The sequence below is a fragment of the Haemorhous mexicanus genome, chromosome 6, assembly GCF_027477595.1.
Source record: "Haemorhous mexicanus isolate bHaeMex1 chromosome 6, bHaeMex1.pri, whole genome shotgun sequence".
NCBI classification, from domain to species: Eukaryota; Metazoa; Chordata; class Aves; order Passeriformes; family Fringillidae; genus Haemorhous; species Haemorhous mexicanus.
This window is the reverse complement of record NC_082346.1, coordinates 48,003,548-48,017,689: the sequence shown is the minus strand read 5'-3', so window position 1 is coordinate 48,017,689 and position 14,142 is coordinate 48,003,548. Positions and strand designations below refer to the sequence as shown.

Here is a 14,142-nt window from a genome sequence, read left to right as displayed (position 1 = left end):
TTCTATTAATTTCTATTAAATACTGTATTTTAATTTTTGTCTCAGCACACACCACACAGTTTACTCAGCCAGGCTGGTCATACTTGCAAGTGGATGGACACTTAGAAGGAGGTGGCAGTTTTGTAGCTCTGACAGATGGTCTAGGAAACCTTACCATCATCATTGAAACTATGGTATGTGCATCAGCAATTCCAGTGGACTAGAAAAGTTGCAGGAAATGTTTTGTTATGAAGAACCTGTCTTGATTTACGTAGTTGGGTATCTGTGAATGTTCTTTGATACTTGTAGCTTTATTAGTGAGCTCACTAGAGGCTATTTTTTCTATCTGGACTTAAAATACCTTGCTGAGACTTCCTGGAGGCCAATATATATGCCATGTTTGTCTTTTTATTGCACATTAGCTTTAATTGGATGACACAATGGGAGGAAGTTATATCATGTGCTTTCTTAAAATCTGTATTCAGAATGAAATAATTAAACTACTGCAATTGCAGCTATTAAGATAACAGTGAAATAAATTATTGCTCTTTTAATTTCAATTCTATGCTGTAGGTTTTTCATGAATGTTGCCATGTGTTGCATTCCAGTAAAGTGTCTCTTCTATTACATTTGTCTTTTTTCTTCAGAGTCATAATCACTCTAAATGTATCAGGCCTCCATTGCCAAATTTCAATGTCATACCTCAGAGAGCAACTTTCTACCTCAGAGGGTCATTTGTAAGTAGATCTTGAAAATATTTGATCAGCCTTGTAAAATGAATTGCCATTCATAATCAGACACATGCAAGTCAGTATCACAGTTTGCAATGTCATAACTGAAAGGGGAGAATTGCTGCCTCTCAGTCTAATCATCTGTATATTGAAGAAAAAAATTTCATAGGACAGAAATGCAACTAAGTTTTTCTTTAGAATATGTTCCAAGGCTGGGTGCTCTGACCTGCTGACATAGTTTGTCGGGCCGGCACAGCCATGGCCTTTCTAGTTATCAGTTAATTTTCAGGGGGATATCTGTAGGTTTTGTTGTTGCATCCTGTGAAGAGATATTCTGACAATCTCCTAGTTGTTGATTTGTTTACTCTACTTTTTAATTTCACCAAAGTATATTTCTCTCTGAAATGTGAACAATACTTTCACAGTATAAACTGGAGGGAATCATTGTTAGTTGATTCGGATGATTCCTTCTCAGAATTTGACAGTTACTTATTTGGAATTTGATTTTGATTTTTTTGGCAGCAATAATTTCTTTTAGGAGGAGATAATTTGGATGATACTTTTGACAATAAAATGGTTCACTTAGAAAAAGTAGCTGAGTGTCAATTTGGATACACAGCTTCCTTTTAGGGAAGTATCAGATGGCTTATCCAAATCAACCTCTAGGTTGCTCGCTTTGTTGTTGATATTGGTAACTGAAAAGAAATTATAGGGGTTAGGTGTGATCAAAATCTGATACTAATATAGTTGATATGGAGAATTGAGTATTGCAGAAGGCTGGAGACATGTAAGCAAAATACTTTGCTCAAAAATTAAAATCCAAGAACTAGCAACTAAACTGAAGGCCTCATAAAAGTGAAACTTGTGGGATATTATTTCAGTCTGGTTACTTTTTGGAAGAGAGTTTGTATCCAAGGTGTATTGTTGGTGATAAAGAAGCTAAAGATTGTGTCTGTGTTTGCAGTGCTTTCTGTCTTTATAAGCAACATTAGGGCCTGTTAGGGCAATGCCTTATTGATGTATAATCTATAAAAGTGTAAGGCATATGTAATGATTAGCTGAATAAAGTTGAGGCCTCTAATGTGATCAACAGCTTTAACAAAAATTAGACACCTATAGAGGACTGGTATTTCTCAAGTTGAATATTAAAGGTTGTTTATTTTGCTGTTGTGTTTTAAATTGTATGGTGTGTTCCATTGTAGTATATGGTGGAAACCCTTCAAGTGTGGCATTCCAGACTTGATTTTGAATCTGGAAACTCCAGCCTTTTCCAGCAACTCCATCCTTTACGGGTAAGTTGATCAGTTTTAATTATCAGTCCCTCTGCATTTTCAGGCGTGTCTTCCCTCTTTGATGAAACTCCTCAACTTTCATGCTTAAGCTGCAAATTTAGGGTGTGCTTTAAGGCTGTTTGACTGCACTGCAGTTTTACTGGCTGTGTACAAGTGTACCTGGAGGTAATAACAAGTTTGCGGAAAAGGAGTTTTAAAAAGAGCCCAGAGATATTTGAATGCTGAGCAAGAAGGTGGGAATTTTGCCTTAAATTAGAACTTCAGAGGATCTTGACTTCAGGAGCTAGGGTGTTTTGTCATTTAATTGTTAACTTTTGCAGCTTGAGCTTTTTTCAATTCCAGGTATGGAGGGGAAGATTTTCTTTAGATCTAAACGTGGATGAAGTCTACACTTTAACCACACTCAAGACAGGATGGAAATGTGGTTACCCAGAGCCGCCTCCTCCTCAGCCCTTTCCTTCCATTTACAATGATGATTTCAATATACGTAAGCCAGAATCCTCTTATCCAAAAACCTTATTCACACACAGATATAATTGTAATGTAGGAAGGCAGTAAGTTATGTTATTTGAATCATCTACATGAGGTAGCCTGAAGATCTAGTTGGTTTTTCTTTATTTATACCTGTTTTTCCAAAAACTTACACCTGTATGAATGTACACCTTACTCTTGCAATGATGTGTATTTAATTTAATGTCTTACCTGGTGTTAATGTGTTTCCTAAATTGGTGTCTGCTTAAAAACTTCCATTTTGGGGGCTGCTTTGATACAGCAAGTCAAAAATCTGGAGGAAATTTTCAGGAGAAATTTCTGAAAACAAGTGCACCGAAGAAAAATAATGTTTTAGAGTTGATGTGTATTTTATTTTCTGAACAGGTAATCCACCTTTCAGTGAAGCCCCAAATTTTGCAGATCAGACAGGTGTATTTGAATACTTTGTAAATGCTTCTGACCCAGGAGATCATGTGTTCACACTCCGCCAGGTGGTGGTTCAGCGGCCCATCACTTGGGTTTCTGATGCAGACCAGACCATCAGTGTCATAGGAAATTTTAAGTGGTATGTAAATACTATTTTGTAGTGACATTTGGGGAAATGTTCTCTTCACCAGTGCGAGTAATGATCAGTTAATTTGTCTCAAGCCTCATTTCTCTTGGGCAGAGGGCTTTTGCTTTTGCCTTCAGATTCTCTGTAGACATTTAGGAATGATGATTCAGGCACTTCTGAAAGTCATTGAGCCCTGCTCAGGGCCAAAGGTCAGCTGTCTAAATGACTCTTAAAGGATGGGGAGTCCACCACATTTCATGATTGTTAGCCTAATGCTAAACTGTCTTAGAATGTGGGGTTTTTTTGCTTACGTCCTTCTGGGCATATTTGTTCAAGCTAATTTTTTACACTAATGGATCTGAGTTGGCATACTAGAAACCAATCTGTGCCCTGAGTTTCTTTTTTCTTAAATTGGGCCAAGAAAATGATTAATTTTGAATTACATAGTTTTGAGTTATTTGTTAGGAGTTTGATCAGTCTCATAACTCTCAGATTATTTAATTTGTAATTCAATAGTATTTGTTGCAGACTGCCATCTTCTGAGCAGTTCTTAGAATTGTGTAGATTTGATGCCAATCCTGCTTCGACCACTTTTATTTCTGGTTGAAAGTAACTGAGGTTTACTGCTTTGAGTAAAGTATGGTTATAATTGTAATTCTTTCTAGGAGCTAAAAAATTGCTAGGAGCTACAATGATGGTAATTCAGAATCAAGCAGCATATTTTAGAATAATGTTTATTTAAAATTAATAAGCATTTGGGAAGGAGCCTGTTAACTAATTATGATTTTAATAGTAATAATAAACTTCATGCTAAAAACTTTCTCCTCTGCTTAGAGGCCTTGCCTAAATTCTTTTGATACATTTTTTAAAATAGCAATTTTGTCGGTTTTTTTTTCACTTTAATTAGATCATTGATCCGGCAAATGCTTTTTCAGAACTTGCTTCACACTTCTAATTTCAGGCCTGGAGATGTGATTGAATCACTTTGATCCAAAGCCTGGAAGAATACCACCTTCTTGTACTTGAAGGTTGTTCTTCAGTTATCTGGTGTTTTCTTTTGCAGCCCTCTGTTAAGAAAAGTCTCATATTCTCCCTATAATCAACTTTTCTTCATTAAGTAAATTATACTCAGTGATTCCTGTAACAGCTACATAGGACATATTTTTAAATTACTATACTGAGATTCCTAAGAAACTTATATTATTTTGTTTTGGTTCACTTTCTTTCTGAGTCTTCATCTTTCAAAACCAAGCTTACTTCCTGAATATTCAGTTTATTATTCAAGTTTTAGTGACTGTAACATTTTATAATGCTAGTCCTCAATTTCAGGCCCTCAAGTTTGTTTGCTTCATCCTCAGTTTAAGACTCAGCTTGTCCCCAGCAGATATTTTCGACAATGAACACCTGCTATTGAAATTCTGAGCCAATCTTGCATTAAATTTCTCTGTAGGATGATACTTTACTTCAGTTGTCAGTGGAAATTTATCATGATTTAATTTCAGGAATGTTTGGATTTTAAACTTGTGCATGTGAAAGCTTTTTTGCTCTCTTACTGTGAATTTCTTAGTGTTTTTCTATGAAAAACACTAAAAAATGATTTTATTGAACCTGGATAAATTCTGAAATTATTACTATGTAATTATTGCTGTATTGCCTTGAGTCTCTTTATAATGGCATAAGGGAAATGTGGGGGTCTCTTTTTTGATAAATGAGAAGGCAAGAAATAATCTTTTTTTGTGTAATGACTATATATTCAGGAATCTGGAGCATTACATTAGAATGAAAACTCAGGTCATTCTTACTACTCTGTTAGAAGTGAGCAGAAATGTTGCTAGAATAGATATTCTCTGATTCCGTAATGAGCTGAGCTGCTGTCACAGAGAATCTTTTCACATTCTGTAAATAATTATAGATAATTATTACTTCTTAAGTAACTGACCTTGTGGTTATATCTGTATTACAAGTGCTTTCAGATGTGGGATGTAGATCCATTAATAGAGGGAAAGAATTTTTATGGTTAAGAGCCTTGTAGTGCAGCTCTGAGGAGGAAGTTGTGTAAATTTTCTGGGTGCTATTTGATGGTTCTGGTATTACTTTGCTTTATTCTTCTTTACAGCTCTCATTGCATGCATAACACAGTGCTTTACTGTTGAGCTGGAGTATAATCTCAGGAAATCAAATCATTTCTCATACTGCCTATTCAAAAAAATGGATTCCTTCCTTGTTAAAACACTAATCTTCTCTTACAGGGTAAACATGACAGTCACTTGTGACATCTACATAGAAAAACCTCGTGATGGAGGCGTGTTTATTGCAGGAAGAGTTGATAATGGTGGGATATATGTGCGAGATTCCAAAGGAGTTTTCTTCTGGGTTTTTGCAGATGGCACCTACAGAGTCACTGCTGACCTAGGTAAGCAGTTCTTTGCAAAAGGGCATGCTGGCATATGGACATGTCATTTCGATAACTTTGATAAAAATAGGTAACATTCAGATTTTATAGTTCATTTGTCATTACTATGAATTTAACCTATTGGTTCTAATATGGCTACTTTTCATATGTAGAGAAAGCATCTGAAGGCTACTGGCTGGCCCATTTCTCAGGCTCAGATTTCTGGAGTTTTTGTTTTTTCACTGAAAATGTCTGCTTTACACTAGCAAATATGAACTATTTTGCTTTTTATAAATACTCTGATACAATATTAATTACAGAAAGATTTGACCTGTATTCTTAAACTATGCATGAGAAAAAATCCTGATTGACATGAAATGGCTTTTCTTAGAGAGCAGTTCAAGTCACTGTGCTTACATCTGGCTTATGATGTAAGTACATCACTTACTTAAGTGATGATCGTAAGTGGCCTCCTGTTTCCTCAAATTAAGCATCCTCCTGTTGGTGTAGCTCAGTGGAGTAAGCATGTTCTACTGGTGATGTTAACATTCATGTATGTTCACCTGTAGAGTACTTGACACGCACTGGCCTATTCAGTTGTTTAAATGCATTTCCTATCACTTCAGGAGTATGAATTAAAATGTTCAATAGTTTCTGATGAGTGAAATATAGCTTCTAGATCTACAGTATATCTGATAAGATATATTTCGTGTGTGTGTCTGTATTCCTTTCCACTTCTAGCATAGACAGGTAGCTTAACAAAGGTTTTACATAGCTTCTCTTAACATATCAGTGCTCCCTAGGGAAACTTTGCAATGTATAATTCCATAAAATCTTCAGTCTCAGCTGTATGGAAATAGATACTTGTGCTTAGGATTGACTCAATTTTTTATTTATAATAAGACCTAACAACATTACCTGATTAGTTTCTCAGGCTGTCAGAAGTAATTTTTCCTAGATGAAATGAGTGGATTTTGATCAACCACTCCATTATTTCAAGCTGAGACTCTTGTTACACAATATGATAATTTTTCTGTAGAGCTATTTTCAGTCATTATATTTTTCTAGAAGGGATCCTGAATGTAAAATTATCAACTGAATAAATGAAGACTTGTAGCACTTAATTTTTTTCAGGTCTTCGTCTTCCCTCCAGGTGTCATTCACACCCCATTTTTGCTTAGCTGAAATTTTAGGTAGGACTAAGCAACATGATAGTGTGACAACTGAAACCCTGTGATTTAAAATAGTTACAAGCAATAAATAAACAAGAAGATCTATAGAACGAGCAGAGTGATAGCTACTGTCACACTTTGTGAACCTGTACTCTCCATAGAGTGAATCCTCATCTCATGCCAAATTACCAAGAGCATTGAGGATTTCAGTGAGAACGCAGTTCTGGCAAAACAGGAGAATGTACTGATAGTGCAGAGTCCAGGTTTGCATATTAAGCCTTCCATGCTGCAACTGAAATTGGTAAAATGTCAGTCCTGGACACTTCTGAAAAATAGATATTTCAGTATTCAGTTTCAGTATTTATCAGTTTCAGCAAAGAGCTGAAGTAACACTTTGCTAACTTAAGCATGTTTTGCAGCTGGGAAAGAAATATTAATGAAAGGACTTGCTGGTGTCCGGGATAATGCATGGCACACACTTACTCTCAACATTCAGGTAAGGACACAGGAAAAAAGCTTGGAAAGCAGTTATGAAACATCCAGTCCTAAATAGTTTAGACAAAGCTGTGCTATACTATTGATGGTGTACTTGCATTAGTTTACCCTATCAAAACCAGAAACAATGTCTGTTACATTGAACCAATATTAAAATGCCATACTGAGTTCTGCTGCCTCTATTGCAAAAGAGATCTTGAGAATCTGTAGAAGTTATGGAAAATAACTGGAAAGCTGAATTGAAAGCTGGAGGTAGAAGGGTTGGAGAGGCAAGTCTCTTATTTAATCTGTTGGAAAGATGGTGGCCTGCCTTCCTGTTCTTAGGACGGTCAGTAAAATACTAAGGTAGCCTGTGTTACAAATCTGTCTCCCACCAGTTCCCTTTGCAGGCTAAGGCCTTGTATGTGGAGCTAATAAAGGACTGGGAAACTCAGATAAGCTGAGTTCCTTCTCTACTGTGTTGGAAGAGCACAGGCATTGTGTTACTGTATAAATGGGCTGCAGTTAACGAGAAGCCTGTCTGCATTTTTTTCCTTCCCTCCCACTTCACCCTTTTTAACCATAGTGACTTGGGAAGGAAAGCAGCCCCAAACTGTACTTTAAATATCCCTGTGTGCTTTGATGGGTGTGTCATTGGTGCAAGTACCTAAAAGGCTTTAAGTTCCTCTTCTGAGAACCTAATCCCTTTGTCTAATGTAACATTTGCAACTCCAGCTGGCTTGAAATGTGGGGAATCCTGGCTGGGGATTTTTACTACTGAAGGTAACTCTTAAAATTATGCACCAAGTCCCTCCTGCTAGAATGCCACCGAGTATTAGACGCTGTTTTTTGTCTCTCGTATTGTCACATTTGGAGACAAAGGGACACTTGCAACTAAGGCATTCACTGAAATGGATGTAGTTTAGTTTTGGCATTGGTATACTTACAGTTATGACAGTGCTTGCCATCTGTAAAATGGGCCAAGACATTTGGTTACTGAAGATGAACATTAATCAATTAAAACTCAAAATAGTGTGGGTAATTTTAAAATTACAATGCATCAAACTTCCATCAGCATTGTTAAAGTATTTTGTACCTACTATGTCTTTGATGTAATGATCGAAGTACAGCGCCATCTTTAAATAGTTCTCACACCGACTCCTTAAAAGACATTCTTTGCTTTTACCTGTGTCTATAATTGCCTTTCAGATTAAGAAATACAAGTAAATGAAGTACTTTTTTCTAAATACTGTTGCTACAGTTAAGTGAACACACAAAAGATAAACTGTAATTTCTCTTGAAACTGCTTTTAATATCAACGTCTTGAAGTGACTTGAGTGATACTTCAAAGTTTTGCTGTCTCCTCTTTATTTCAGCTTAATTACTAAATAACATCATTCTTTACTTTTGACTTCTGCCTCATTCTACAGAAGCAGTGCCAAGTGTATCATATCACATTAAGAAAGTTGGGCAGTTTTGAAAGAGTCTGATACAAGAAAGAGGAAAACCAGTTTACCCTTCAGGTTCTACACTGAGTTAGCAAAGCTGTGAGTAGGAGAAGAGGAGCCTTTAATGTATTCACTGTAAAGACATTAGATCTATTCCACAGAGCTGATAGACACCAGAGGATTCTATGCAATATTTAGATGCATCTCTGCATGAAAAATGTGTGAAATGTAGTTGAAAGTTGACTTGACATCCTTCTGCTTTGTCTTGTCTCCCATGTGAGCAGGCTCAGTGTCTACACAGACCGTGGATTTTACAAAGCTAACATTTTCCTTTTTTTGACAGGGCAACTCGGCCTCAGGACTGTTAAATGGTTATCCTCTCTGGGAGAATGTCACCGTTTCCAAACCGGGGAACGGCTGGGCTGCCCTTGGAACTCGCTCGTTTGAGTTTGCACAGTTTGACAACTTTCACATTGAAGCTTCCTGAGGTGGCTTTGGCATTTGGAGAACCTGGTTCTCATGTTACTTTGAATAAGAGCCAAGTCAAACTGGAGGAGAGCTGAGGGCTAAACTGTGATTGATCTCTTGGCAAAGAGTCTGGATTCAGTCCGTGGTCTTTGTTAAAGGTTTACTTGAGTAGATATCAACATGATTGTAGCTTTATTCCCTATTGCTGTGGGATTTTTGCCCTTCAGTTTCTGGGGGTAAATTTTAGTTCAAGGTAATGATGAAAACAAATTCTTGGATTTAAGTATCTTTTAATAACAACATCTTAACTTACCAGCTCACTTCTAAGATAACTTTAGAAATTAACAGATGACAGATTCATCCTAAGCTGCATTTTTTAACACTTCTTCTATTACGTCCATTGCTTTCACTGTGACAGAAAGAATTAAATGCCAGTAAGCCTTATGAGCCAGTGGGCCCCACACTTTTGTAGGTCTATCATTCTCAAATTCCATTTGGATAAAGCACCTAGATTTCCTATAGTAAAAAAAAAGATATTTTGTCTGTTTTTTGCTACAGTCTGTGACTAGACATTGCAGTTCTCCAAATGCATTTGATTACATCTTTCAACTTTTGTTGCCAGCCCTAAAATATATCCTATTTTCAGTGGAATGGAAATGTGCCTTATGACTGATCAGGGAGTGCAGCATGTGGCTTATTTTTAATCTACCTCCTCTTTCCACTGAAAGGGTTGAAATGGATAAAAAAGATACCATAACTTGCAGTTTGTTGATAATATTGTGGGGTTTTTTTGCATAGTACAAAGAGCAAAACATTGCATCATGGGTATTTCCATGTCAGGTCACATGTGGAAACTGGCCTTTTGTTCCTAGAAACTTGGGCAAACATCTCTCTCTTTTGATGGATTTAGAGCTTTGAAAATAACTAAAGCCTAACAATGATATTTAGTTTATTATATTACTGTGGCACAAAGGAGATATGGATACTATCACTTCCTGGTATAAAAGAAATTTAAAAAAAAGTGGTCTTTGCCTTTAAGAGTTTGCAATCTGATCACAAGATAAGTACAGTTGGTGGACACAGAGGGAATTGTTTAGTATGTTGAGCAATAGTAATGACACAAGAGTATCTGTTTTTAAACTTTTCCTAGGTATCATGGACGTTCAGAGGATAATTCAGATTCTTTGGGAATGGAGGGATTCTATTTAACTGTTGTTTCATTTTATTTTTTTCCCCAAGTTGCTGTGTTTTAAAAAAAGCAATTAATTGAGAACATGAGGTATTGAATGGATTTTTTTCTCACATGCTTTTGTAGTTCAGTTTGCTCCAGAATTTTTCTTGTTTGTTGTTGGTCAGTTTGAAGGAAGATGATGTTCATTCCCTTAATGAAATGTACCTCCTGAGTCTATCTGCTTTTCTCATTCACATCCTGTTTAATTGACAAGCAAGTTGTTCCATATACTTTATAGGGCTCTAATAGCTGTATGAGGCCATTTGTAGCAGGCAATATCTGGAGAAAAAGATTTTCAGTGCAGTTTGATTTACAGAGATTATTCTTCTGATCCCCTTTCTTTTGAAGGCTGATTCCAATAATTGTTAACTTCAGTCTTTGAAGTTGTCATCTAATATAAAGTTAATGTTATACAGATAATTTCTGGAAAATTTTTATAAAGTTGATCTTCCATTTTCATTTTTGAAGAAGAGTTCTTAAAATTCTGTCTCTAGTAAGTAAAAATGTTGTCTTTCAGCTGTTATATTGATATTACTTATTCATACTTGGAAATTTCATACATGCCAGTAACCTTGAAAAATGGTTTAAACCACTAAACTTTAAAACTCTAGCAGAAGACTTCAAATGTTAAGTAACTGTTTACTTAAGTGGGTGAAAAATGAAAGGCAATTTTCCATGTAATTTTCAAGTATGGATGCAGATCTGTTCATTACTTGCTTGATTTCCTAAGGAATGTCACTGGTCACTCCACATGTGAAAGACTCTAATTTTAGGTCCTCATATTCAAGTAATATGAGTATAATAATCTCAGAATAAATTTATTTTAGCTGTGATGGATATCTGTACTTGGATGCTTCTTGGAGACTTCCTGGTAGCTTCTGTAGCTGCAAGCAGAGAGATCAGCCATGATGCTGTCTGTTTTTTTAACTTTCTAATGCACTAGTGTAATAAATATTACTGTTATATTGTGTACTAAACACTATGTATTTTGTCACTGGAAATGATGATTTTTTTCCCCTAATCTTAATTTACAATGTTGGAGGATTAAAGTGTTATGAACAGAATAAGTGATTTAATGGTGACATAATGTTATTCATCTTTATATGTCTGTAATTCTTCACCCTTCAGTAGACTGTAATATGTTTGGCAATAACAAGCTGTCGGGTTTTTCACTGAAGGGTGGATTTATGTTGTTGATTATAAATGCTAATCATTCCAAATGGACAAATAAAACACTTAAAAACGCTTTATTTGTGCAGAATGCTTCTGTAAAATAGGTCTTGTTTTTCTCCAGCAAGAAAGCTGACAATTTTTCCATTGCAATTTCTGATAAATATGCTTGACATTAACTTAATTGGATTGGAAGAGTATACCCAACCAGTCCTTATTAAAAATATCACAAAATCCATACACATTAGGACTTGTGCTATTGATAAAATGATTTTCTTATAGCATTCAATATACATTTCGCTTCTTTCTGGTTTTTTTGATTGGGATTTTTTTTTTAAATTTAGTGAAGGGAATTAAATTGTATTTGAGGACCAGTGATGCAAAACTGCTGAGTTCTAAGGTCATGTGAGATTTAGCTGAAAGTCAGTTTCTACATTTGGAAACGGACAGTGTTGTAAGGATGTGCTTCTATGGTTTAAAGGCTTCTTTATTCTGAATATCCTTTTGAATCTGTCTTCAAACACATTTTGTTTTTTAAATCTAAACTTTAGGGTTTGATTTTACAAGGAATGGAGAAATTCCACAGAGCTAGTTATGTTTCTCAGTCTATTGTGCAAGTAGATGTGACTTACCCTGGAATTATTGCCTTCCAGTAACCAGCTACACAAACATTGTATCAAAATCTGTTCTGTCCCTTTTCTGCCACCCCACCTTTGAGGTTAGACTTGAGCAATTCTTGGGATTTTCAAACTCATGCAAAACACTAGGACTCCTTTGCTTTAAAATTACAGGAGACACTTACTTTAGGCTCCTTTTGCAGCTGTCTCCTTGTATCTCTGTATCAAAACTAAATTTCTGCTTCCAGATTTGATTTGGAGTGGTAGTGGTTTGTTTTTGCCACATAGAATCAGTTTTACTGCATCGTAGCAGCAGGTTGTTTTTACTTAATAAATTTTCATTTGTTTACCTGAAGTTTTGATCCAGAGTCCATTTTCTGGAAGGAAGTGGGTATTATGAAAGTAACCATCATAATTATAGCCGTCTTATTTCAGCAGGATGGCCAAAGAGGAACAGTTCTTGGGGACTTTATTATCCTCTTTTTGATGTTTTGGTCTTTTTGTTTGTTTGGTTTTTGTGGGTTTTTGTTTGTGCTTTGGTTTTTTTTTTTTGTTTTGTTTGTTTTTAAACCCTTTGTAAGTACAAGTCTATCACATGCTGGGAGTGGGAGACAGGCAAGTTGTAACAACCCTCTAGTTCTGAAGGCTTCGTAGGCTGGTAGCGGAATCATCAGATAGCTTTTTTAGAATTCTGAGAGTAGTGTGCATTGAAAAGTCAGCATGAGCAAATTCCTCTTGCTGTGCTCCTTCCATTTATGCCCAAGTGTGGCTGAAACAATAAGGGTTGTGTTTCTAGAACTTGTGTTCTAAAAAAAGCCCAAAAGGCCCAGTAGTAATTGAGGAGAAGAAAATGTGTGCTGCAGCAGTCTTGCCAAGCTTTTGCTGTGTGCCAAGATACTTCTCTGCGGTTTTCATAGTGGCTAAGACAAACAACTGTGAAACTCTGTTTTTCCCCTCAAGGAATTATGTTTGGATAAGGTTAGAAACAGACATACAACCCAACACCAGTTTTGTCAGGGGCTCCTGGTAACTTTGCAATGAGTGCATTAAACCTGACTCTTACTTTTGTGTACCCCAGGCTAAAACCTACATGTCTCTGGAAAGCAGAGATGAAAGTATCCTAAAAGTATTTGTTGGAGTGTTGACTCTTAAATTTTTTTTAAAATGGCTTTTCTGTTGGTATCAAGGGTACCTGACTGAGTTTGACTTCACTTAGTGCAGGAAAACAGTAATCTTTGGTTTTACTGTGCTCACAGAGGCATTTCAAAGCTATTGGTGTTGAAGGGGGTGTCTCAGTGCAGAATTAACTTGAGAGTATGTAAGAGGAACCTGAACCTAGTGTGTAATATTATTCTAATGTTATGCAGCCATGGTCTGGGAATCCTTCATGGTCTAAAATGGTAACAACAAAATGACTATTAAAAAAATCAAAGCAGCATCACCAACAGAAGCCCCTCAAACTGCACACATGTTCCCAAGTAGTACAGGGGAAAGCAAAGAACAGTCTGGATTTAACTTGGCTTTGTTCAGTTACTGCTGGAAAATACAGCCATCTTCCTTACTGTTTTCCATGGACAATGGTTCAGTTAAAATGCTTATAGAGAATGCAAGACTTCATTGTTGCTAAAAAAGCAAATGTTGTTTAGCTAATTATAGGCACTGCTGTTTCCCAAAAACAGTAGAATCAGAAAAGGTTAGAAAACATGAGAACAGGTTAGGCATGTCTGATGTGTGACTTAGTCCCTCTCCCGGTTGCAGAAGATTCCTTCCCTGTGAGCATAGCAGCAGAGCCTTATGGAAAATAGAGGGCAAATATTTGTCTGTTACTGCTACCCCCCTTCCTTGTTTTTGGGAAGTTTTTTGTACATTGGCCAATCTGAGATCACACAGGAGTGACTCTGTAGCCTCTCAGCTTGATTATATAGTGTTAACAGAGTCATTTGAAAGAGCAGCTGGCAATGGCTAGCAGCAAATCCTGCTAAGGATGTCCATACTCCCTTCTGATGTGATTGCTCTTGTAGTGGGAGCAATAAATGGTAGTGTTCACTGGCCAGAGATCAGGCAGGTTTTGTGCTGAATGGAGGTGCACACAAATGGCTCTGTGCAGAGACCTGTAAAGCTTC

At 36.5% G+C, this 14,142-nt stretch overlaps 1 protein-coding gene across 2 annotated transcripts in view; it reads left to right on the top strand.

The window, feature by feature from the left end:
- Positions 1-11,478, top strand: part of GALC (galactosylceramidase) — a 31,388-nt gene extending 19,910 nt beyond the window's left edge. For both annotated transcript variants that reach the window (XM_059850105.1, XM_059850106.1), the window contains exons 10-17: positions 46-173; positions 627-716; positions 1,913-2,002; positions 2,345-2,489; positions 2,879-3,059; positions 5,297-5,460; positions 7,031-7,107; positions 8,877-11,478. In XM_059850105.1, the coding sequence (XP_059706088.1) occupies positions 46-173; positions 627-716; positions 1,913-2,002; positions 2,345-2,489; positions 2,879-3,059; positions 5,297-5,460; positions 7,031-7,107; positions 8,877-9,020 (1,019 nt within the window). In that variant the 3' untranslated portion in view covers positions 9,021-11,478. The remainder of the gene's footprint in view (positions 1-45; positions 174-626; positions 717-1,912; positions 2,003-2,344; positions 2,490-2,878; positions 3,060-5,296; positions 5,461-7,030; positions 7,108-8,876) is intronic.
- The last annotated feature ends 2,664 nt before the right edge of the window (positions 11,479-14,142 follow it).